Below are 22,989 nucleotides of genomic sequence, written 5' to 3'. Positions count from 1 at the left end.
CGATATACGTCCTAGACCTTAGCTCAGATTAGCTAGCTCTCGAACATACAGCCAACCGCAACTGTTGTGTTTACAACTCACTGCGGCTGCGCAGGGACTACTGACTTGTCCGTGTCCGAGCAGATTCAGTCTGCCAACTCTTTTACATGAACGAGAAGAGCGGGTTCCCGTCTAAGAGGAGGTTATTTCTATATAAATATTATGATATTAGTGAAGCTGTTTTTGTATACTACATATGAACGTTTGTGAGCACTCTGTTTTCGATCAACATAGACAATGCAAAAATTTGATAAGTCGCTATTACAACTAAAGAGTCGTTTTGATAACGTTCATTGATGGAAATAGCCAAAAATGTAGGATCCAGAAAAAATTATGAAAACTCCATCGTGGTTATCGTGGTGCTTCAGGGTTTTCTTTCTAGTTTTTACATGATTTCTTTTCTATTTTATTGAAACAAATGTAACAAGCTCAAAATAGATTATCAGTGTCTTAGAAGATCACACCTACATTGAATTTTATTTAATATTTTATTTAATATCATATCATTATATCAGATATTTGCATTTGTGTCTCTTGGCCAGGACTCCTTTGAAAAATAGATTTTTAATCTTTATGGCGTTTTCATCCTAGTAAAATTTAGATTAAAGTTCACAGGGTGTTGAAGATTATTGTTATGTTCTTACTTTTATCTACAATTTCAACCAGATATTTCAGTCTGAAGCACATAGACATAAAGGAAGTATACCAAATTATGCTGTTTGGAAATGTGTCTTAGTTAAGTTTAAAAAAATAAATCAAATTAATAAATTACAAAATAAATAATTTGATATTGAATTTATTTATTAAAACCATATAGAAATATATAACCTCTTTCTTACCTCGCCCTTCTGGGCTGAAAGGCATCATACTTGCATTTTTTTTGTTTTATTTTTTGTGACGTCTTTACTGATTTGTATCAAGAGGCAGGCCTAATTAGCAGATAAATTCATCCACTATAGTAAAGGAATCATGAAATTATAATGGTAATACTTAAAATACACACCTTTATAGAATTTCTAATTTTCTGCAAATCGTTATTTAATTATTTATCCATTCAGTTGATTATGAACATCCCATTTATTTATTTACAGTTTGATTTGACATATTTATTTATTTATTTATTTATTTATTTATTTTCAATTTAATTTATGTTTAACAATCTGGCACTTCAGGCGCTCCATAATTCCAGCCCTCCAATAGTTAAAAAAAAAAAAAAAAAAAAAAAAAAAAAAAAAAAAAAACACGCCTCCACCAATGACTCAAGCGTAGGACGGAGGTGAGATTAACAGGGATTCTCAGCGGCAGCAGATTTGCGTGTCTGAAGGGAATCGACCGCGATGGGAAGCAGCGATTCAAAGCTAAATTTCAGGAAAGCGGTGATCCAGCTCACGACCAAAACGCAGGTATACATATATGTGTGTGCTTCAGTGGAACAAATTATTACCATCAGAGCGCAAGAGCGCACCGAGGAGCATCACCGCTCCGTAGATGAGAAAGCGGCTCCGAAATAGCAGCAAAACAAAATTAACCTCCGGCTGCAAGCAGACTTTTAAAACACAACCTTTTTATTTCGCAAAATTATGAGATAAGATTATACTGTCATTGTGAAGCTGTAGATTAAAAGCGCCGTAAAAATGCGTGGTACATATCACAAATTGGATTGGGAAACAAATAACCATAACCGTGTTGTCCTGGCGTTAGCCTACATATTCCGTGTTTGACGATAATTGCTGGTGGCGTTCAGCAAAAATCATAGCTGATGACGTAATTCCGGGAATAAACACGTTTGCAGATGCGGCAGGTGGAGGCTGAGGTTGGTGCGCAGCAGAAAGCTCCCACTGTTGCTAGAACAAGCTTCAGTGTTTACATTGCCATTAAGATAATGGATATTTGTGTACCATCAGGTTAGATAAGTAGATTTATCAAATAAAAATGAGTAAACATTCCGTTTGACTTTTGCGTCTACAATCTGATTCATCTGGTGAATCTGTCGACTGAATGTGTCCGTGTTTTCCTCAGCCGGTGGAAGCCACAGAGGATGCCTTCTGGGACCAGTTCTGGGCAGACACCACCATCACGGTCCAGGATGTTTTTGCTCTGGTGCCAGCTGCAGAGATAAGAGCTGTTCGAGAGGAGTCGCCGTCAAACCTGGCAACCCTCTGCTATAAGGTACACACCGAAAGAACACAAAACATATAAGAATATGAGGATATCCCGATGTTGAAGTGAAATTATAACATTATTGTAGCCAGTGCGGGATTTTTTTCTTCTTCTTCTTCTTGTTTTGGAAGCCCACTTAGATGTGGGAATAATGAGTCAACTCCCCTTCCTTTTTCTCTGCTTCCTGTCTTATTTCCAGCTTCCATTTGAAGCTGCATATCTGAAACAAAACAGACACACACAGGCGTGCAGCATAATTAAATAAAGCGCAAGGAGACCAGAGTCCTCCAAGCAAAGCTTGTTACCAGGGTTTGTTATCTGCTTTAGACAAAAGCTCTGGCACACTCTTGATAATGCTGACTTTTTTTTTTTTCAGTAATTGTCTACAAAAACAAAAACAGTGCTCCTTATATAAAGCAAAATGTCCTAGATTTATAGCTTACATTATACATTTTGCACCCAAAATCCATTTGAAGCAAGAGTAAAACTGGCCGGAAATACACAGTGTCACAATGTCTTGTTTGTTTGTTTTTTTCCCAGGCGGTGGAGAAGCTGGTGCAGGGAGCAGAGTCCGGCTGTCCTACCGACAGGGAGAAGCAGGTGATTCTGAACTGCACTCGCATCCTGACCCGGATTCTTCCCTACATCTTCGAGGACCAAGACTGGAGAGGGTTCTTCTGGTCAACGGTGCCTGGTGCAGGACATGCTGGGGTGAGTGGCAACAGAGGATATTCTCGTTAATGTTTAACAGATTATAGTTGCTCTTCCATTTTAACATTGACGTGTTATCATTTGTTTTTTTTTGTTTTTTTTTTTGGAAGCTATATGTATTTCAGTCAAAAGAAATAATCCTCTCGAGAGAAAAATATAATCCAGTAGGACTGAGCTTTTGCTTACATCACTTTATGAACAAAGAAAATGCTCCAACTATGAGTTAATTTAGATGGAGAGACATTCTGGTAATAACTGCTGCTTGAGGGGATTCACATCAGGTCATGTGGTTCATGTGGTTCAGAGTGAGTCCGTATCCATCTTTTATGGCAAAGCCAACCTAAAATAATTCAGATGCATTTCACACTTGTATTTAGTGTCTGATGTGATCAAATCACCCAGGCAAGATGCTAGTGCACCCTGTCTATTGGGTCTCTTTTTGGTTATGGTCTGCAAATCTCATAAGGGATGACAAAGGCAGTTGCTTTTTGTGCTTTTTGTGGCCTGTTTAAGTTTTTGAAGCTGCTTCTTTCCAGCTGTAACGTGCAATTTTTGCCCCTTCCTTGCACCAATCTGCATGGGAATAACATAGCAAAGCAGCTTCCTTTTGTTAAAGTTTTAGGAGCTCTTGTCTATTTTAGATTACATTAAATAATTTATTTTGGCATACAGCACAAAGCTCTGACATGCAAATAAAGGTTCTTGCGGCCATCTTTTTTTTTTTTTTTCAGACAGATGAGCTGGACGACGATGATGGAGCCCGACCACTGGCTGAGTCGCTGCTCTTGGCGATCGCCGACCTGCTCTTCTGCCCTGACTTCACTGTGCACAGTCACAGAAGAGGCCCTGTGAGTACCTAATGTCCTGAACACTGTGCAATCTAATTTAAAATGCCATTCATTTTGTCATTTTCCCAGCAGCAGCAGCAATAGCATTGTCGGGAATAGTTTAATAGTTTCTGTCTCTTCCGAGCCTCACTCTAATCTTGTCTCATGATTGAAAGGTAAGAGCTATTTTCGTAGCACCGTTTCCTCCTTCCTGATCCGAAGTCGCCTCACTAACCTGTCCCTCGAGTTTTGCTGGAAGCAGAATGCAGAGATAGTGACAGGTTTCTCCGCCGGTCGCACCAGGAAGACGTCAACTTTCCACTTCCAGAATGTAAAGAATGTCTAGCCAGGCAGCCGGCGTAAATGAGCAGTGCTTTTTTTTTTTTTTTTTTTTTTTTTTTTAATCACATGTTGACTGTAAACTGAAATGTAGAACAACTATCTTTTAAAGGAGGATAAATTGAGGCTTTCCTTTCCACAGATCGAGACCAACACATTATATGTTCCTCAGAGTGAACAGGTGTATGTCTACTAAAGGGCTGTTTTTTTTAATGCAATGTTTCTCGTTTAGGCATTAGCAATGCTTAAAGAAATTCAAGTTGAAGTGTTTGCTGTGACTATTTCCAGGACTCGGTGGAGAACATGCAGTCTTTAGACAGCTGTGAGTACATCTGGGAGGCTGGGGTGGGATTTGCACAGTCCCCGCCTCTTAACTACATCCATGACCTCAACAGGTAAGTTTGGTTTACATTTCTGCACCTGACAACACCTAAATCACAGAATAAGAATTATTTTCCCCTTTCCGTCATGCAATGATCCATTTTTTAATTTTTTTTTTTGACATTCAGGGCAGAGCTGCTGAGATTGTTACTAACCTGCTTCTCAGAGGCCATGTACCTGCCTCCTTCACCTGACAACAGCGTCCTCAACCCCTGGGTCACGTTCTTCTGCTCCACAGAGAATAGGTAACGGGCTTTTATGGGATCGTCCACCTACGGTTGGATACCTTTTTAAATTGAATAATTAATTTATTTAAATTCCACTAGGGAAACTCAAGTTATAGACTCATCACATTCAGTGTTGATGTATATTTCATGTGTTGTGATTTTTAACTTTGGTGCTTATGTCGTACAGCTAATAAAACCCAAATTCAATTTATTTAAAACTTTAAATTCTTGAGTGAAGTCAATTGGAAAAGTCCTGTGATGAACTGGTGACCTGTCAATGTGTACAAAACAACCATTTATTTTTATTTTTTTCTCCACATTTCACACTTATTGTTTGTTCACATCATTTTGTCAACATGTCGACATGGACGAGTTTTCCTTTTCCTTCTCTACTTAACACAGCTGGCAAACAGCAAACAGTGTTTACTGAGATTCACTTTTTGAGTGATTCTCCAACAGTCTTTTCATGTTTTTTTTTTATGTTTTTTTTTTCCTCCTATTAGACATGCTCTTCCTCTGTTCACATCTCTCCTCAATGTGGTCTGTGCTTATGATCCGGTGGGCTACGGTATCCCCTACAACCACCTGCTATTCGCAGACTACCGGGAGCAGCTGGTGGAGCAGGCTGTGCAGATTCTTATTGTGACGCTGGAGCACGATGGAGGAGCTCCCCGACCCGCCGCTTCGTCATCCAGCATAGAGGAGCTAGAGGTATAACAAGAGACCTGTTGACAATGTTTCGTTTTATGTCTTTTTGTGGAAAAAAAAATACTATTTCACACGACCCCACGGTTAAAAACAAAAAATAATATCTTGATCTGTCTGCAGAATGCTGGCCCTGAAAACCTCTTTGTCAATTACTTGTCGAGGATTCACAGAGAAGAGGTTTGTTTTGTTTTTTTTTTAAAAAAAGAATAAACAATTTTGGTCAATTTCTTTCTTGTACTGAAAGTTCTCTTTACGCTCCTCCATCGGTAGGACTTTGACTTTGTGCTGAAGGGGCTCGCTCGTCTACTGACCAATCCTCTGGCTCAGACGTACCTGCCCCACTCCACCAAGAAAATTCAATTCCACCAAGAACTGCTGGTGCTTTTCTGGAAACTCTGCGATTTCAATAAGGTTGAAGAGCACTCAAATAAAGTGAAAGATTAGTGAAGTCTCTTTTTTTTTTTTTTTGTTAAGTAACACACTTTTGCTGTGTGATTCACTCGACAGAAATTCTTGTTTTTCGTCCTGAAGAGCAGTGATGTGCTGGATGTTCTCGTTCCAATTCTCTATTACCTGAATGATGCCAGGGCAGATCAATGTAAGTTTGGGATTTTATGTTGCAGGTCAACACCAAGTAATGCATTACAGTATGTGTGATGGTATATGGTTTGCTTTTCTTGCTTCTTTTTTTTTTTTTTTTACACCAAAAACAATAACAAATCCTTTCCCTTCTGCGGCAACAGAAGGGAAATATGCTTTCATAGTTTAGATAAAAGCATATTCATATGTCAAATGCCTCAACTTCTTTAGCATGTTGTGTTCTGGCTGCAGCTCGTGTTGGACTCATGCACATCGGCGTGTTTATTTTGCTCCTGCTGAGCGGGGAGAGAAACTTTGGCGTGCGCTTGAATAAGCCGTATTCTCTCCATGTTCCAATGGACATCCCGGTGTTCACAGGGACGCACGCAGACCTGCTGATAGTGGTGAGACGGGATTCTGCATCCGGAAAGCTAACAATTACCGCTGATTGGAGTCACGTGAAGTCTCAACGTTTGTTTTGTTTTCTAGGTTTTTCACAAAATCATCACCACAGGACACCAGCGCCTCCAACCGCTTTTCGACTGCCTGCTCACAATTATTGTAAATGGTAAGTTGGCATCTTTCTTTTTTATAATTTTTTTGCTGCAATCCTATAATATTTAAATCTTTTAGGCTTAAGGTCATAGGAATTCTCCAAGTATTGCATCTGCTCTTCTTCTTCTTGTTGCTTACAGTTTCCCCCTACCTGAAGAGCCTGTCCATGGTAGCAGCCAATAAACTACTCCACCTGCTGGAGGCCTTCTCCACCACCTGGTTTCTGTTCTCCACCGTTCAGAACCACCACCTTGTCTTCTTCCTTCTTGAGGCTTTCAACAACATTATCCAGTACCAGTTTGATGGTAAGCTGGATCCGCTCTGCGTCTGCGCGTTGCTGAAACGCTTTAATTTTGCACGTCTATTTATATAATAATTTTTATCTCTCTGGCCAGGAAACTGCAATCTTGTCTATGCCATCATCCGCAAGCGCAATGTGTTCCACCAGCTGGCCAATCTGCCCTCTGACCCCGCTACAATCCAGAAGGCTTTGCAGAGGAAGAAGAAATCACCAGATGTGATTTCCCGCACAAGCTCCCAAGAGACTGTGTCCATGGAGGGCTCCCGCCCGGCGGTGCCAGCAGAACCGGGCACGCTGAAGGCCAGCCTGGTCGCTATGCCAGGTACTTTCATGTCGACTGAATACTTTGGATTCAGTCGTTAAACAGTCAATATAAAAGCTTCTGTGGTTTCATGGAAAGCAAACACTCCTCTTGGACCTGAAATAGTTAAATGTTTTATGAACCACTTTTTTGCTACAGCTCGTAAAGAGGTTCCTCTTTTTTTTTTTTTTTTTTTTTTTAAGGCTCACTGTTTTCCCTGCTGAACTAGAACACCAGCTGCTGCTCAGAGGCCTCAGTCATCCCATGTGTTGCATAACGCAACAATTTTTAAACCGTATGACATATCAGGATTCAGATACGTTTGTGAAACATGGAGATCTGAAACTGTTATTCTTTATTTATTTATTTTTTACAAAGGCTTCAATATATGAGCCCAAATGTACATTTTGACTGAACTGCAGAATTTCAAACGTTTTGTGGATGATAAACTGTTGAACACATACCAGTTGGCGACTGGTATGTGTCACCTCTTGCAAAAAGTTACAAAAAGTTTTATGTACAAAAATATGTAAGAAAATCAATCCAGTTAATGTACCTGGATCTAAATGTAGTTGCATGAATTGCAACTCTATTCTATTTAACACAATGGGTTGCCATGCATATGCTTTTTAATTTCAATTACACCCATTTCAGCTTCAAGCTACTAAGAGCTAAGATTATAGACATGAAACGCATCTATTGCCTATAAAATATAGATTATACCGTGCAGTAAAGCTTCATCTGTAGGATCTCCTTTTTGTGTCTTCGATCTGCATTAGCGGATCTCCTTGCAGCGGCCTAAAATAGCAATCACCTTCTTGAAGATTGCATTTTATTTTCAAATTTAAAAAGCCCAAAACGCTTTCTGTTTAGTTGGTTCCCAATGCTGCATTCAGTTGAACTGAAAAGTCAGACGATCCTTGGAAAGTTGGAGCTACCAAAGCTGCTCTATCTTGAATATCCAATATGTCAACTATATTTATTAGCACTTTTTACACAGTCCGTATCTCATTAGACCATTTTAAACGTGTTCCATTAATGTCTGATGAAAATAAATCCAGTAACAGCTTGTATTACTGTAAGCAGCTGGCACCATAACAGCTGATTCTCCAGTGTTTTCGGCCTGTGCCACCTCATTGGTTATTGTAATGTCATCGACTTCTTTCAGGCATAGATAAGTTGACTGAGAAGTCACAGGTATCCGAGGACGGGACCATGGTGTCGATCCCAAAGTTAGACTCTCCACAGACGGTCCACTCAGACCAGAGTGCAGCCGCTGGGACCAGTGACACAGAGTCAAACTCAGGCAGAGACAATGAGGTAGGTGCTTTGTTATTGTCTCCATGTGTTGTCCACAAATTCAATGTCAAATTTGTTAATATTTTTCTTGGTGTTATCAGGATGTTTTCTACACTGAAGCAGAGATGGAAAGAAGTTTGTCAAGTGCCTCTTCAACTTCGTTATGGACTCCTACCCCAGAATGGGTGAGCAAACTGTAAAACCTTGGTTATTAGATAAACTTTTTTTTTTTTAACAGTGTAAACAAATCAATATTTCCTTTTATCCCAGATCCTATCTTGGAAATGCAAGTTGCCCCTTCAGACTATCATGCGTCTTCTACAAGTACTAGTTCCCCAGGTGGAAAAGATCTGCATTGACAAGTTGGTTTCATGTCCTGAAATGGAAAAGTGTCGTTGAACTTTTTAATAAATATTGTCAGAAAAACAAAAACAAAAAAAAAACCAAACACTTTCCATTTCTCTCCAGGGGTCTAACAGATGAATCAGAGATCCTGAAGTTCCTTCAGCATGGCACGTTAGTGGGCCTGTTGCCGGTTCCTCACCCCATCCTCATCAGAAAGTATCAAGCCAACGCCGGCACTGCTATGTGGTTTCGTACTTACATGTGGGGAGTTGTTTACTTGCGGTAAGTCAGGCATGACTGCAGCTCAGTTATGATACAAAGAATATTAAGGAAACCAGGCAATGCTTAAAATGTTTTGATAACAGTATACAATCAGCTGTTTAAATTTTTGACAATCTGAATCTCTTGAGTTTAAGGAGTTAACATGATTTGTACAATAGCCATGTGAATCAAATATGATGTGGGCGCTTTTAACTCTGACTGAATGGTTTCTTGCCAAATTATTTTTGAAGTTGTGCTGTGTTTCTCTTTCTGGAGACGTGTGCCATAACGGAAACTATAGGCGAAGACTACAGGCATTCGGTGAAGAAAAGTCTCTGGCATCCATGATTTAACGTCTAAATTACAAGTCAAAGTGTATGGATGAGCCTGGGGTCATAAGGAAACACTTAGCTGCGAAAATGATTGCCTTGTCTCCTGTTGACACCACACAGTGGTTAGCATGTAAAAAGAAAGCTGTGTCGACCCAAATACTGAGCCTTGTGGGATTCTCTGCTATTTGTAAATTGACGTCAAAGAATAATTTCTTGATTTAATTAATTTTCTATCAGGATCTACCACCTCTGCTGATTAAATTATTATTATTTTTTTTATCTGTGTTTGTTTATTTTTTGCAGCAATGTGGATCCTCCCATCTGGTATGACACTGACGTGCGCCTTTTTGAGATCCAGAGGATGTAGGCTTAACCATTTGATGACTGAAAAATGAACTGCTCTTGTTCTAGAAGTATCTGCTGGTTTCCCGGAGGAAAAAAAAAAAAAAAGAAAACCTCACTGTGTTAGACCTGTCTTCTAATTATTATGCTTGCACCAAACACTTTCTGATCTGGAAAGATTAAAGATGTATGAAGTATCACCAATGTCCAGAAACAACTATGTTTGAACATTTCTTTAAGACTTTGAGACAGCAGAATGTCTGTTAAAGCACTGAGAAGAATGAAGCGTTTTCAAAAAGCAAAGAAGTGTAACAGAAATATTTAACTTTTTGTCATATTTATTATAGAGGATGTGGTGCTTTCCAGCAAAGGCATGTAAATTATCTTTGATGACACTGTGTTAGTATTTCTAAGTATTTATTGTATTTCCTATGCTTTAAAGTGAACTTGCACTTTTCTGACTTGTCTGTTCAGGTTGTGGTTTAATGTGATGTTTCAGATATGGAGATGTTTTTATGTAAATGACCAAGAGGTTTATTTTAGACTTTTTGTTTTGACTTCTTGCTTTGATTTGTGAACCTTGCAGTGCTTGACTTTAAAACTGTATTTTCTTGAATTGTCCTGAAAATATATATTACTATGGCTCTGTGAACTACGTGTTGCTGTTGGTATGCGTTGCAGAAAAAATGCTTTAGCGTGTCCTCATATGAACTATGTACATATGAGCTCATAACCTTGAGCTATTGTTTAACAAATGAATGTGGAAGTTCCATGTTGGCCACTAGATGGAGCCACAATACTTTTGGCCACGTAGTTCAGACATCGTTTGAGTTTGACCAGTTTGTGTGTCATAACTCGGATTGTTCTGATTGTAGGGCAAAGACAGTAGGAACCACAGGGCTACCAGAGTTAGATTTTGGAATATTTAGATCATTTATTTTAGTAGTTTAATTTAAAAACTGCAGTTTGATTAATTAGACACGGTATTAAATATTGACCTCAATTCCTTTTTTGTTGACTTACAACTGATAGAAACCTAAAATTCAGCTTTATGTTTGGATTTCCTCAATGGTACTCAAGGCAAGGTTGTAGCTATCCTTGCTACTTATCCACTTTATTCTTCCACTCAACTTTTCCTTAATATAGTTGGATACAGCTTAAGCTTACTGCCTGTTGTACAAGGGATTATTTCCTCTCTTTCTCTTTTTATGTGTTAAGTACAAAAAGAGTGTACAACAGGAGCATTCTTTCATATTTACCGAGTGAAAAGTGTGCTCCTTTTACTTATCTGCTGAACAGGTTTTTGACGGTGCGTTCATTAACACACGTCTCAAAGCTAAAAATTAAAATGTGTCATGTTCTTCTCTGTACAGGTTACAAAGCTACGCTGAAGGTGTAACAAATGACAACAAAATAGGTCAATTAGTGTCAACTGATTGATGACAATTTAGCCCCACGCTACAGACTAACCATGGCAGAACGTTTTAAAATGAAACGAGTTTCACCAAACAAATTTTCAAGATATGTGAAATTGGTTTATGAATGGGCCTATTAGTAATTTAAAATAACACTCATATTTTGTTCACAGTGTTTTTTTAGGCTATTTCATCTCCAAACCTTCATAGCTAAATCATTATCATATCTTTATTCTAGACACATAAGAAGATGAAGATAATATTAAAAAACAACAAAATAACCTGTGTTTACGTATATGTAAACATTTCTATAAGACTTTACTTTTACTTCTCAGGCTTACCCTTCTATGCCTCCATTATGCTTTTTGTTCCTTGCTTCCCTCTATAGTATAGTCACGTACTTTTCATATGTGCATCTATTAAAGTTTTAGCAAAGGTCTTGCATGTTTTCCCCTGTGTTTTCTTAGCCTGAGGGAGAATGGGCTAAACACACTCCTTTTACGCAAGTTCATTTCCAAGAAGCGCATCTAGAAAGGTTGTTCTGAGTAAAATAGAAACTGTACCGTGGAAATATTTAGAAATTGAGGATATTGTTTAAAATATAATTTTTTTTCCTCCTAGTTCCATGAACCTGTTTAGAAATTGCAACTTGCTTTATCATCCACATAGCGACATAGGATTTGATATAAACAAAAGACTTTGCACATGAGGGAAATACAGGTTAATTGGCTGGTTCATGTGTTTTATTAACACACAAACAAATTCTTAGAAATATTTTCATGGAAGGTTTGCCAGCAACTTTTATTTTCCTGCTGACTCTGGACATTTGGACAATCCATAAAAAAACTAAGCAATACAAGACCTGCCCTGGAAAGGCATTCACAACTGTTTTCTTTTTTTCCCCACATTTTCACTTTACAACCAAAAACTTCAGTGTGTCTTATTGGGAAACTTGTGAGAGTCTTGTACAAACCATTGCATAATTGTTAAGCTGAATGTAATGGTTAGTTTTAAATTGTCTTCGCAAATAAAAATAATAAAAGGGCTAGTCGTTCACCCAGCTCCCCTTGCTCAGATAACTAAATAACATCTAGTTTTTGAAATAATATTCTGCCTACAGGACTCTATTCATCTCCTGCAAGTGGAAACCTACCAAGACATGGCCTGACATAGAAATTAACAGCCAAGGCAAGGAGAGTGTTAATCAGAGAAGCAGGCAAAATAACTGCCATGCAGGGAGACTAACATGTTATGATGGGTGCTCTGGTCAGATGAGACCAAAGTTGAACTTTTTTGTCTTAAAGCAAATCACATTGTATGGTTGTACATGATCCTGCACATAACATCTCCGTAAAATAAGGTGGTGGCAGCAACATGCAGTGGAAATTTTTCTGCTCAGATGCAGAAAACTTTTACAAAAACCCCAAAGGTTGTGCAGATCAGTCAAAAGTGTTCAACTAGTTTCTCTAAGGCAGAGGTTCCCAAACTGTGGGGCGCGCCGTGCCATTGCGGGGGGGGGGCGCGGGAAGCCGTCTGGATGAAAAAAAAACAAACAAAAAAAAAACATGAACGTTGTATGCGCTAGGTTTTTACCTTAGATTGGCCAACTCTTTGTTATTGCTCTGTCAATTTGATACAGTAGGAGCTTCCGCACTTCCCATATCTGTGTCCTCTGTCACTTTTATCAGCAGTTAAAAACTGTTTAATTCGTTGTTAACATGTCGTAACCTGTTTTTCCGAGCCGCCTTTAAACGCAACATGAGCACTACGACACTCGCGCTGGGTTTACACTTGTGCGGCAGTGAAGGAGACCTGCTGCTGCTGGGCAGGTTTGTGTTAGAATCACGGCAGCAAACCAGCAAAACGCAAATAACTTTTCACAGTTTTTCCCCCAAACTAACCGACTTAGTTGAGTAAAGCTGCTGGATGCAGGTAAAGTTAGCTAAAAGATGACTAGCTAGCTAATATCAATACATCACCTTAAGCTTCTTAACAAGTAGCTCGTAGGCTACTGGTGTCTGTGTACAGCTACGATTCATTTTGCCCCCCAAAAAGTTGATCCCCCCCACCTTGTTCGTCTGGAGCCGAGGCTGAGTATAACAGGGTGTCTCTAAGAATCCACCTCCCACCCCTTCGCTCACACACGTCATTCAACCAGACAGCTTTTTCTAAGCAATGGGTGGAGTGGGGGGTGGTTTGGAAACCACTGGGGGGTCCAGGAGAAAAAGTTTGGGAACCACTGCGCTAAGGCATCTTTACATTTCCATATTCTTTTGAAATGTAATTAATTTACTGAGTTTATAGGTCATATGCCCACCAGAGGTCATGTTCTTTGCATAAACGCAAATGATCTCCAGCGGCTGCTTATGNAGATGGACATATTATTGTGTATATTTTGTGATTAGAATATTACTTTACTGTATTTATGTCCACATGTGAGATACCAGCTAATGCTAGCTATAGTGTTTGGTGTAATACCAGGGTTCAGCCCCACTATGAAGGTTAACTGAGATTCCGTAAATCTAAAAAAAATTATTATTCTCCAACATTGGCTTAGATTATCTGACACAAGTGCCTACATTAAACAATTTAACATATATCATAAAACTTATATTATGTGTTATAACATTCACCAGCAAAGTTTACACAGGTGGTAAAGACTATTATTTATGTGTACTTTTTTCACTCTGTCAAAAGTAAGATGGCTCCCAAATCTTCTGTTTTTGTTTTGAAGGTTTCCTAAAGACACGATGTGAGGAAGAAATGTGAAATATCTTTAAAGAGAGACGGATTCACTGCAGCACGGATGAATCTCGCATCGGATTTTGGACTCAATCTCAGCTGCTGAATCACTCTGAAGTTAGAACTCGTCGGCTGAAAAACATATACATATATCTATATATATGTATGTATACATACATACATACATACATACATACATACATACATACTACTCAGGTGTAGTTCTGCACAGCAGAACTATACGTTTTGCTGGTTTGCTGGCAGCAAAATGCAAATAACTTTGCAGAGTTTTTCCCCCCAAACTAACAGACTGTTGAGTAAAGCTGATGGATGCAGGTAAAGTTAGCTAAAAGATGACTAGCTAGCTAATATCAATACAGCACCTCAAGCTTGTTAACAAGTAGCTTGTATGCTACTGGTGTCTATGTTCAGCTACGATTCATTTTCCCCCCAAAAAGTTTATTCCCCCCACCTTGTTCGTCTGGAGCCGAGGCTGAGTATAACAGGGTGTCTCTAAGAATCCATCCCCCACCCCCTTCGCTCACACACTGTAAGCCATGGGGGGTGGTTTGGAAACCACTGGGGGGTCCAGGAGAAAAAGTTTGGGAACCACTGCTCTAAGGCATCTTTACATTTCTATATTCTTCTGAAATGTAATTAATTTACTGAGTTTATAGGTCATATGCCCACCAGAGGTCATGTTCTTTGCACAAACGCAAATGATTTCCAGCGGCTGCTTATGATTAAACAGCTCAAACTAAATTCCCCCAATAAGAAATATACTTTAACTAAGGCTGACTACTGCTATTTTCCTCTTCACAACCAAAAAGAAAATTTAATGCGCCAAACATAAAATCCTAACCTGTTGAAAGTGTTCCATATTATATCAACCTGCTAAAAAGTAAAAAAAAAACCCCACAGAAATCCAAAAGTGAGGATAGTTTGAACTTCCTCACTTTTGCTTCATAAAGCAGGAGTGTCGAGGCAGAAGGTGTAAATATTTACAAGTCACCTGCTCATGGACAGGATGAGCTCATGAACTTTAGCAGTAAGCAGTGCTGCTCTCATGTTTGTCACAAGGTTGGAATCAAAGGTCACAACATTTTCCGTTCTTTGGCACAAACATTCAAGATGCTGAAAGTGGCACAGGTACTCCTCATCTGCTCTCTTGTTGGGGCAACAAATGCCCTTTACAAGCAGTGGATTCCTGATACCAACTACGAGAATAAGACCAACTGGGATAAAGGAAAAGTTCCGTGCGGCAGCGACACAGTTCAGTTTTCATCTCAAAGAAAAGTGTCTGTGTTTGTGGAGACCACTCATGCTGTGCAGGAGATGGTGCTGCCAATGGACGGAGAGCTCATTCTGAATTCGGGAGCTGGCTTCTATGTGGTCAGCGGACAGGACCCTGATTGTGGAGCGGGAGTGAGGACCGAGTTCAAACACGCTGACTTGCTGCAATGGTTTAATCCGGCTCTGTGGCAGGCAGCTGCAACTCTGAATGACCTACAGGATGGACATTTCCTCTTCTCGGTGCATGAGGAGAGCGTACCCTGTCAGCAGGATGACGTCGTGTTCAAAGCCCTCTCCTCCTTCCGTGTGGACACCAGCTCCAGCCAGACCACCATCCCCGTCAAATCCGTATCTGTGCTGGGAAAGGTATTTGACAGCAAGTCCGAGTTCTCCGAGTATCTCAGCTCACAATCAGGCCTGCTGCAGTTTCACGGGTCGTCATCGGTCACCGTTGGAAACCCAAGTTGCGGGGATGCTACTGGCTGTGACTGTGGGAACTCTGTCAACCATGAACGTATCTGCAGCACGGTGACCTGTGGCACTCTGAGCTGTGAGAAGCCTCTGCTTCCCATCGGACACTGCTGCGAGGTGTGTGGTGCAATAATTGTCATCCATTATTCTGACAGCTTCAACCTGGAAAATTACAGGGGACGAATCCGTCACCTTTTCCTTTCACTGCCAAAATATGAGTCCATTCAGCTGGCCATGTCTAAAATCTTAAAGCCACAGCGGTTGATGGGAATTATCCCTTTTGGCTCTTCACCTGAGATCCAAGTAGTTATTCTGGACGGAGAGACTGGGAAACTATCGGAAGCGCTGGCCCAGGACATGATCAAGGACATTAAATCTCATGGTTCGAATCTGGGCATAGCAGGAGCCGAAATTCAGCCCGCTAGGGAGCCTGGAAGCAATACAGGGACAGTAGTTGGAGCAGTGTTTGGAGTCTTACTCGTGGTTGCACTTATTGTGATTGTGGTTGTGCTACTCCATAAGGGAATTGTACAGATGCCGTCAATGCCCTCGATGCCCTCAATGCCTTCGATGCCATCTCTGAGCCGCTTCAGGAGAAACACTGACGTCGATGATCTCGACGGGGCCACCGACCGCGGCTTTGACAATCCGATATTTGATAAACCTGACATGCTGAATAACATTTCTGATCTGTATAGCACCGACTCCATCTCCATGACTCAGACAGGCGTGCACTTTATAAATCCAGCTTATGATGAGAACGAAACAGATTTTACAATTTGAAGTTAATTTTTCACGCAGTTTCCTGATTAAATGTCAACATGCATTTTGAAAAAAATATATATATAGAGGATGATTGTAAATTTATAACAGCAGAGTCTTATCAATGTGATTGCATAATGATGTGGGACAATGATAAGTTTAATGACCAAATAAACTTGCAGGGCAAATAAAGAGAATAAGTGACAGTGTGGGTTTTTGTGGTCTGTTCTCCCTCTATCACGTTGCATTCAGTGGCAGTAAAATGGCAATAAAGCTGCACAAGATTCAAAACGCCCTCATATGGAGAAGGCTCCTCTGTTTACATTCTGTTGCACAGCTACCACTAGATGGTAGTAAATTTCACCTTTGTTGACATGCATGTGAAATGTCTGCCATTTGCACGACATTTTTGACCATTATAAAACCTCAATAAACTGCTATAACTCAGCAGAAAATGTGCTTACATCATTTTGCATTAACCAGGTTCACAACATTGTCTTTCTTTGACAACCAGGCTGTTATATATAAGGGCTCTATAAAGTCAGTGTTGTATGTGTGGAGCAGCATCATAGGCCCTGTTGTGTTATAGAAAGACAGCGAGCCTCGATGAAAGTCAACATATATGCCAACCCTGGTTATATCAGAGGCTTCCAGGGGTGTCTCCTCCCCAGCATGCCAGGCAGAGAAACCTCTATTGTTTCTTCCAACGCACCAAGAAAAGTCATTCCCGGTGATGCAGCTGCCACTTTCCTCTCCCTTAGGATCGATGCTCCTGTAGGCAACCCCGACGTGTGCACCCTCTCCGCTCAGCTCTGCTTCGATGTAATGTCTCCCCAGGTAGAGGCTCTCTGAAGTCATGGCCTGACGCCAGTATTCAAAGCGGCTGGGGTGGTCCGGGTAGCTGTGCCGCCAGGGGCTGGTGTTGGTTAACTTTCTGTTGTCCAACGTTAGACGCAAGAAGTCATGGGTGGTGTCGGGGTCAAAGGTTAGCCTCGTTGTGTCTGAAACAGGAAATGTTGTTTTATGGGAAACTGTTTGACTTTATAGCTGTGATGGAAAACGAGAAGGTACAAAAGATTTAAAAGTGCTTACATGTCAAAAAGTCTTCCTGGGTCTCAGGAGCAGGAAGAGACGATGGCAGAGATTCTGGCATCGCGTGGTTAGCACCTGCTTTATCATTTGACAGAAAGGTTAATCATTTTCCAACATATACCGGCACCAAATTCACCTTTTATTGCAGTAGCAAAACCTTATAGAACTCCAGCCACTCCAAATCCAGCTTTTAATTTAATTTAAAAATTATACTTTTTCACTAAATCCCAGCTAGCACAGTTATTGGCACCATTTCAAGTTAATTTGAAACCAATGCAGTTAAGCCTTTAACTGACTTAAGCTTAACTTTTTTGGTTGATCACACTTTTCGGATACTTTCCGGTTCCCTGGAGATTAAACATGCCATGCCATGCCATGCCATGCCATGCCATGCCATGCCATGCCATGCCATGCCATGCCATGCCATGCCATGCCATGCCAATTGCAGCCAATAGGCTGAATGAGAACCCTCTATTGTCTTGTCTTATTTAAAAGTGGAGGAGAGTAAGGTAGGAAATAAAAGTCCAAAATTATAGGTTAAAATATAGGCTTTCTGCATTAAACATTTCAGGTGGATTTCACATTAAAAAATGTGTCAAAATGCAGAAAACCGAGAGAACTGAAGAAAAGAGGCAACACAAGAGGACCCAGTACTCTCGATGATCCAGGGAGATTGTGGAAAGACAAATAGCTTAAGATTTATGCTCCAAGCCTGTGAAATGTTATAGGTAGAGGGAGAGTGCTGCTCCCTTGACAAAGGGTTATTGTACAATACACTCAGAGCAAAGGTGCCACTAATGATTTTGCTTAAAATTCCTTCCCCCCAATCATTTTTTAGCGGTACACAAGCATAGGTCAGAACTTCACTGTCACATTTAAGGCTTATTCTGAGATGAGATCTATAGCTTCCTCTCTACTGATCCTGAAGACACGCTGCTAAAACTAACTCACCACTTTTGGAGATCATGTTCATTTTTTCACTGTAGGATTCCATAATCAGGTCACATAACTCCTGAGTAACGTCAGTCAGTGCTTGAGCCCATGACTGCAGATGGTCCATTCGACCGATGTGCGCAGTGGGTACGCATATGTCGGTCAACCCTTTGTTCCCCTCTGTGTAATCCTAGAATGTGAAAACATGCAAATGCATGTAATGGATCAGGATTATGACGTTAAAAAAAACAACAAAAAAAAAGAAACACCCACAGAGTTTCTTTTCTCCGAACCGGAACTCCAATAGTTTTCTGTAGAGTCACAGAAAATCTTTATGTACACTGTCGACAAGCCTGTATTCAAAATAAACTCTTTCTAAGAGAAGCTCTCTTGGTCAAATCCCGCATCACATGAAACCTTTGACACTCTACACTAAACTCTGTAATATTCCTTCTTCTGTTCTGCCCTATTAGTAGAGCGTTTGTTTTCTGCACCAGAGAAGCTGAAACAGAGAGTAAAAAAAAGCTACTAAAGGTCAGTGTCATCATTAGTTTACCTTGCTGGATATGATACACCTGTATTAAAAAAAAACAAAAAACTAAACATAACATACAAAACATAAATTAAAATGTTTGCACAAAATGAATGATCAGGGTGGAATCTCAGAAACATTAAGGTCAATGAATCAACCAGTCTCATTGATTATCGAAATCAGATAATTCGAGTTGAAGTGTACAGGGTGCAAAGATTTCACAAAAAAAAAAAAAAAAAAATCAACAAACTACGACAAACATGTAAAACAGACATTAAAAGACTATGAATGTTTTAAAGATTGGGACAAAACATACTTTGTAATCTTCCAAAAGCTTGTGACAGAATGTATTATGGTCTGATGAAATTTACTTATTTTTGGGTCACAGTTTCAAAGGGGTTGTCAGAAAAATAACCCTGGATATTACAAAATAATGCCACGCACACAATGTAAAATGGTGGTAGTAACATCATAATCCAGGGTTCATTTTCAGACAGGACTCGATTTTTTATTTTTTTTTTTTTTTGTTCCTCTAAAATTTATCAGAGGTGTGTACTTCTCTGAGAGACACTGTACCTTCAGGAAATCAACATCAGACTTGCTCTTGGATAATTTCTTCATCTTATCTGCAGTTTTCGTCAGCTCCACCCTCTTCTGCTCCAGATGTGCCTGGATGCCCTCTGCTTGCCTCAGTGCTTGTTTTTGCTCTCCTTCCAAAAGTGCCTCTACCCTTTTTCTGGCCTCCTCAACAGTCTCCTGCAGCCTATTGAACTGCTGTTCAACAGTAACACAAACTTCCTGCACTGAAGACTGACATGAGAAAAAAAAATAGAAATGATAATGCAATCAGTTCAGTATGAAGAGAATAGAAAATGTTATAATCATAAGATTACCTTGATTAAATCACTGTTGCTCTGCAATTTTCCAATTATTCTCTCTACATCTGAGACATGTTGACTGATCCTCTGGCGTTTCTGCAGAAGTTCAGTCTACAAATGATTTTAAAAAAAGGAACAGCAACACATGTTGAAAAGTTTCTATAAACAAGAGCAGATTAAGAAATAGTACATAGCGACAAGTGTGCGTTTTTCATATTTTTAAAGGACCTCAAAGTGTACTCGAGCCTCCTCCAAAGACAACATCTCGTGTCCTTCGTGCTCCTGACCCTCGCAGTCCCCACAGATAGCGCACTCGTCCAGAAAGCAAAAGCTCTTGAAGGGAAGCTGGTGAACCTCACAAGTCTGGCGCTCGATGTCATGGAGGGGATCCACTAAGCGATGGTTCTGAAATTTGGCTTTCTCTAGATGGGGTCTGAGGTGGGCGTCGCAGTAGGAGACCAGACAAGTCAGACAGGATTTGAGCGCTGTGCTTGGGGCGTCCAGGCAGGAATCACACATCACATCTCGTAGCAGTGGTGTGCTTGGTGGCCGATCCTCCACGTTTTCCCTCAAGTCCTCCTCGACATCTGTGCTGGTCGTCGTCATATTCAAGTGCCTTCCTTGTTGCCTTAAACTTAAACCAACTGGTGTATATTCTAAGCATGAAAGATGTCTATTTTGTAGTTTCGATAAGGAAAGAAAAGACAGTTGTAGGCAGAAAGACCCTGGAATGAGTAAGGAAAGAATAATGAACCACGCCTGTGGACCGTCTCACTTTTCACCCCTCCCTGTTTCTCTTCTTGCTACATTTAGAATAAACGCAGGACCAGAGGAAATATGCTTCCAGGAATGAGAAATGAACTTTTCTTTGACTCTTCACTACTGTTAAAGAATAGATGCATTTTATTAAAGACATGAAAATATCACAATGAAACAGCTGCTTCAAAACTAGACACTAGATAGTTTTTTTTTCCCCCAGTTGTCAGACTTGTTTAAGTTTTCTCCTTCACTGAAACTTTGTTGCTGCTAAGAACAGCGGTCTCTTTCCTTTTGATAACAGAGCTCCATGAGCTTCCTGACTACAGTACTTATCTGCACGTCGGCTTCCTTCCTTTCATATTATGCAGCACAGAGACACCACTGACACTTGTCTTTTGTATGTGTGCAGCGAGTGTGGATTATTGCATATTTGGCAGAAAATGCAAGAACAATAACGTTTCGTTCTCTGTTTTGTGGCTGTCTCTAACTCAGAGACAGAAAAGTCAGGAGAACCTTAACATGTTTCCCATGTGAATAGGTAGATTCTTAGGGGATGTATTAAATGAGAATGCATCGGAGTTTATACTGTGTCTTCAACAAGTCAAAGTGTTGATCCTTTTGATGAGAGTAAGGTAGCCAACAGGTACAAATGTGCAGCAAGCACATGAATGATGCAAACTCCCAGACACACAGAAACAAACAAAAAATATAGTAAATAATGGAAAAACGCTGCAATCACAAAAAAGAATTGAAGTAAAAACCTATATGAATAAACTTAATTGAATGTAATGTAATTAAAAACATAAACACCTTGCCAGTGCTCAATGTTTGGTTAATTGCTCTTACTTATGTTTGTTTTGTTGATTGGTTTTTAGAAAAAAACAAACAAAAAAAACTTGCACTCACTTTTATTTATTTTTTTTAATCTGTGTTGGAGATTTGTTAAAGCTACGGCTGATTTGTAAAGTTGATTTTCACAACACTACATAACATTTATAATTTGTATCATGTTCTCATATCTTTGACAAATATGTGACAAATAAGTAAGGCCTGAACTGTTGATGTAACCTGGATTTGTCTAAACAAAAGGAATTCATATAGACTTCAAGAAGGTTTGACGTTGGAGACCAAAGCGTTTTATGAGTGAGGGAACCTGGAGAACGCTGAACTCATTTGCTTATTTTGAGCATGATGTGTCACACCACCAATAGAAAACTATTTGTTTAGGTGTACATCGTTTTTTGAAAGGTAATATTGGGATCATGACTCAGCTTGTGGCTAAATTTAACATTAGACAACTTAAAAAGAATTTTCTGTCTATATGAGTAATGGTTTTAATCACCAATAGCATCACAATTAACTATAAGGTTTTCTAACACTATTTGCATAATGTCTTAACTTCCTTGTGACAGGATGTGACTGGTCAGACATTCAGACCAATCTCCTTAAAAATACATTTCATATTTAGAAAATAATTGGCCCAATAAAGGTCTAATTTCAGCAGTTTGCGTGACTTTTCTTCTTGTTCACACAGGTTATCTGCAAAACAAACTGCAGTAATTTTTTTGTTGAACAGCTTTTACAGGTTCAGTTCACATCAACCTATGGCGATAAAACATTGAGTTTTAGATATGTTGGTAATAAAATATATGGGTTTCCTGCTCTGCACTATAAATAAACTAATCCAAACTCATTTTTATGGGTTACTGCATCCTACTGTGCTCTTGTCATCACAAATGATTTAATCAACAATTAAATGTTAATTAAATAAATAATTCACTTATTTAAGTTTTCCTTTAATTTTACCAACACATGCAAGTGCTGACAGTGTTAATAGTATTTTATTTTTTTTTTCAGATCTGTTTGAAGATTAAAAGAATATTAGATTTCGTTACACTCCACATTGTTTTACTAAACAGATTGAATTAACTGATTGACATTCATAGTCTTAAACAATGTGGCTTGATGTATTTTATGGTTTTGATTTTATATGATGACGATCGAATTATCCTGGGTTTCTACATGAAAAAAAATACCAGCTGCTGTGGCTGTGCAAACACAACTCCGGGTTGTGCATGGAACAATTGCTGGAAGACCAAAGGAGGCTGCAGTTCAACTGAAAATGAATTTGTGACATCACACTTAGCTATGAGTAAATTTCAATTTTGGGTGCATGATTCCTTCTGACTGTGTGCACATAAAGATGTGAAGTTATCTTTTGCAAACATGACGTTCTGCAGGATGTCGTGTCTGGCTATCTCCCACCCTTTTATAAGAATCGTGTCTCTTGCATTGGCGAATTATGTTTCTCCACCACAGAAAGGACAACATTCATGGTGGAGATGGAGAAACCTCTTATAACGACTTAATAGACAAAGGCACAAAAAACACTAGATCTTTACCAG

The 22,989-nt window shown here is 39.6% G+C and overlaps 3 protein-coding genes and 1 long non-coding RNA gene across 5 annotated transcripts; 2 read left to right on the top strand and 2 right to left on the bottom strand.

Annotated features, from left to right (window-relative positions):
- Positions 1-1,291: 1,291 nt before the first annotated feature.
- hid1a (HID1 domain containing a) lies at positions 1,292-9,815 on the top strand. The gene is made up of 19 exons (XM_007556324.2): positions 1,292-1,442; positions 2,059-2,208; positions 2,740-2,910; positions 3,642-3,758; positions 4,365-4,471; positions 4,586-4,702; positions 5,188-5,395; positions 5,513-5,569; positions 5,663-5,803; positions 5,900-5,990; positions 6,224-6,375; positions 6,461-6,539; positions 6,667-6,831; positions 6,922-7,149; positions 8,297-8,448; positions 8,529-8,612; positions 8,698-8,789; positions 8,896-9,054; positions 9,669-9,815. The coding sequence occupies exons 1-19, from the start codon at positions 1,377-1,379 to the stop codon at positions 9,730-9,732; spliced, it is 2,400 nt and encodes a 799-aa protein (XP_007556386.1). The 5' UTR covers positions 1,292-1,376; the 3' UTR covers positions 9,733-9,815.
- On the bottom strand, positions 9,776-12,820 carry LOC107836721 (uncharacterized). Its single transcript, XR_001662667.1, has 2 exons — positions 11,415-12,820; positions 9,776-10,607 (listed from the first exon to the last, which is right to left on the bottom strand). It is a non-coding gene; the product is annotated as an uncharacterized LOC107836721 (long non-coding RNA).
- A 1,648-nt stretch (positions 12,821-14,468) lies between these two features.
- On the top strand, positions 14,469-16,429 carry amn (amnion associated transmembrane protein). Its single transcript, XM_007556320.2, has one exon. The coding sequence runs from the start codon at positions 14,900-14,902 to the stop codon at positions 16,409-16,411; it is 1,512 nt and encodes a 503-aa protein (XP_007556382.2). The 5' UTR covers positions 14,469-14,899; the 3' UTR covers positions 16,412-16,429.
- A 99-nt stretch (positions 16,430-16,528) lies between these two features.
- On the bottom strand, positions 16,529-22,894 carry LOC103140947 (tripartite motif-containing protein 16-like). Of its 2 annotated transcripts, none has more exons than XM_007556321.2 (6): positions 20,054-22,894; positions 19,841-19,936; positions 19,524-19,757; positions 18,434-18,605; positions 17,483-17,560; positions 16,529-17,391 (listed from the first exon to the last, which is right to left on the bottom strand). In XM_007556321.2, exons 1-6 carry the CDS (start codon positions 20,429-20,431, stop codon positions 16,856-16,858), a joined length of 1,494 nt encoding a protein of 497 aa, XP_007556383.1. In that variant the 5' UTR covers positions 20,432-22,894; the 3' UTR covers positions 16,529-16,855. The 2 variants fall into 2 exon arrangements, with proteins under 2 accessions (XP_007556383.1, XP_007556384.1); XM_007556322.2 differs by having other exon boundaries at positions 17,483-17,557.
- Between the last annotated feature and the right edge of the window lie 95 nt (positions 22,895-22,989).

The sequence above is a fragment of the Poecilia formosa genome, unplaced genomic scaffold (genome assembly GCF_000485575.1).
Source record: "Poecilia formosa unplaced genomic scaffold, Poecilia_formosa-5.1.2 Scaffold78, whole genome shotgun sequence".
Taxonomy (NCBI): Eukaryota; Metazoa; Chordata; class Actinopteri; order Cyprinodontiformes; family Poeciliidae; genus Poecilia; species Poecilia formosa.
This window is presented reverse-complemented; position numbering and strand designations above follow the sequence as displayed.

What these genes read in the sequence shown, in the direction of transcription:
- hid1a (XM_007556324.2), top strand. Translation starts at nt 1,377, where the DNA reads ATGGGAAGCAGCGATTCAAAGCTAAATTTCAGGAAAGCGGTGATCCAG. An exon ending in ACAGTCACAGAAGAGGCCCT is followed by an intron (nt 3,759 to 4,364) that starts GTGAGTACCTAA and finishes GACTATTTCCAG; the next exon opens with GACTCGGTGGAGAACATGCA. An exon ending in TATCCAGTACCAGTTTGATG is followed by an intron (nt 6,832 to 6,921) that starts GTAAGCTGGATC and finishes CTCTCTGGCCAG; the next exon opens with GAAACTGCAATCTTGTCTAT.
- amn (XM_007556320.2), top strand. Translation starts at nt 14,900, where the DNA reads ATGAACTTTAGCAGTAAGCAGTGCTGCTCTCATGTTTGTCACAAGGTT.
- LOC103140947 (XM_007556321.2), bottom strand. Translation starts at nt 20,431, where the DNA reads ATGACGACGACCAGCACAGATGTCGAGGAGGACTTGAGGGAAAACGTG. An exon ending in AGGCTCGAGTACACTTTGAG is followed by an intron (nt 19,937 to 20,053) that starts GTCCTTTAAAAA and finishes AATCATTTGTAG; the next exon opens with ACTGAACTTCTGCAGAAACG. An exon ending in GCAACAGTGATTTAATCAAG is followed by an intron (nt 19,758 to 19,840) that starts GTAATCTTATGA and finishes TTCTCATGTCAG; the next exon opens with TCTTCAGTGCAGGAAGTTTG.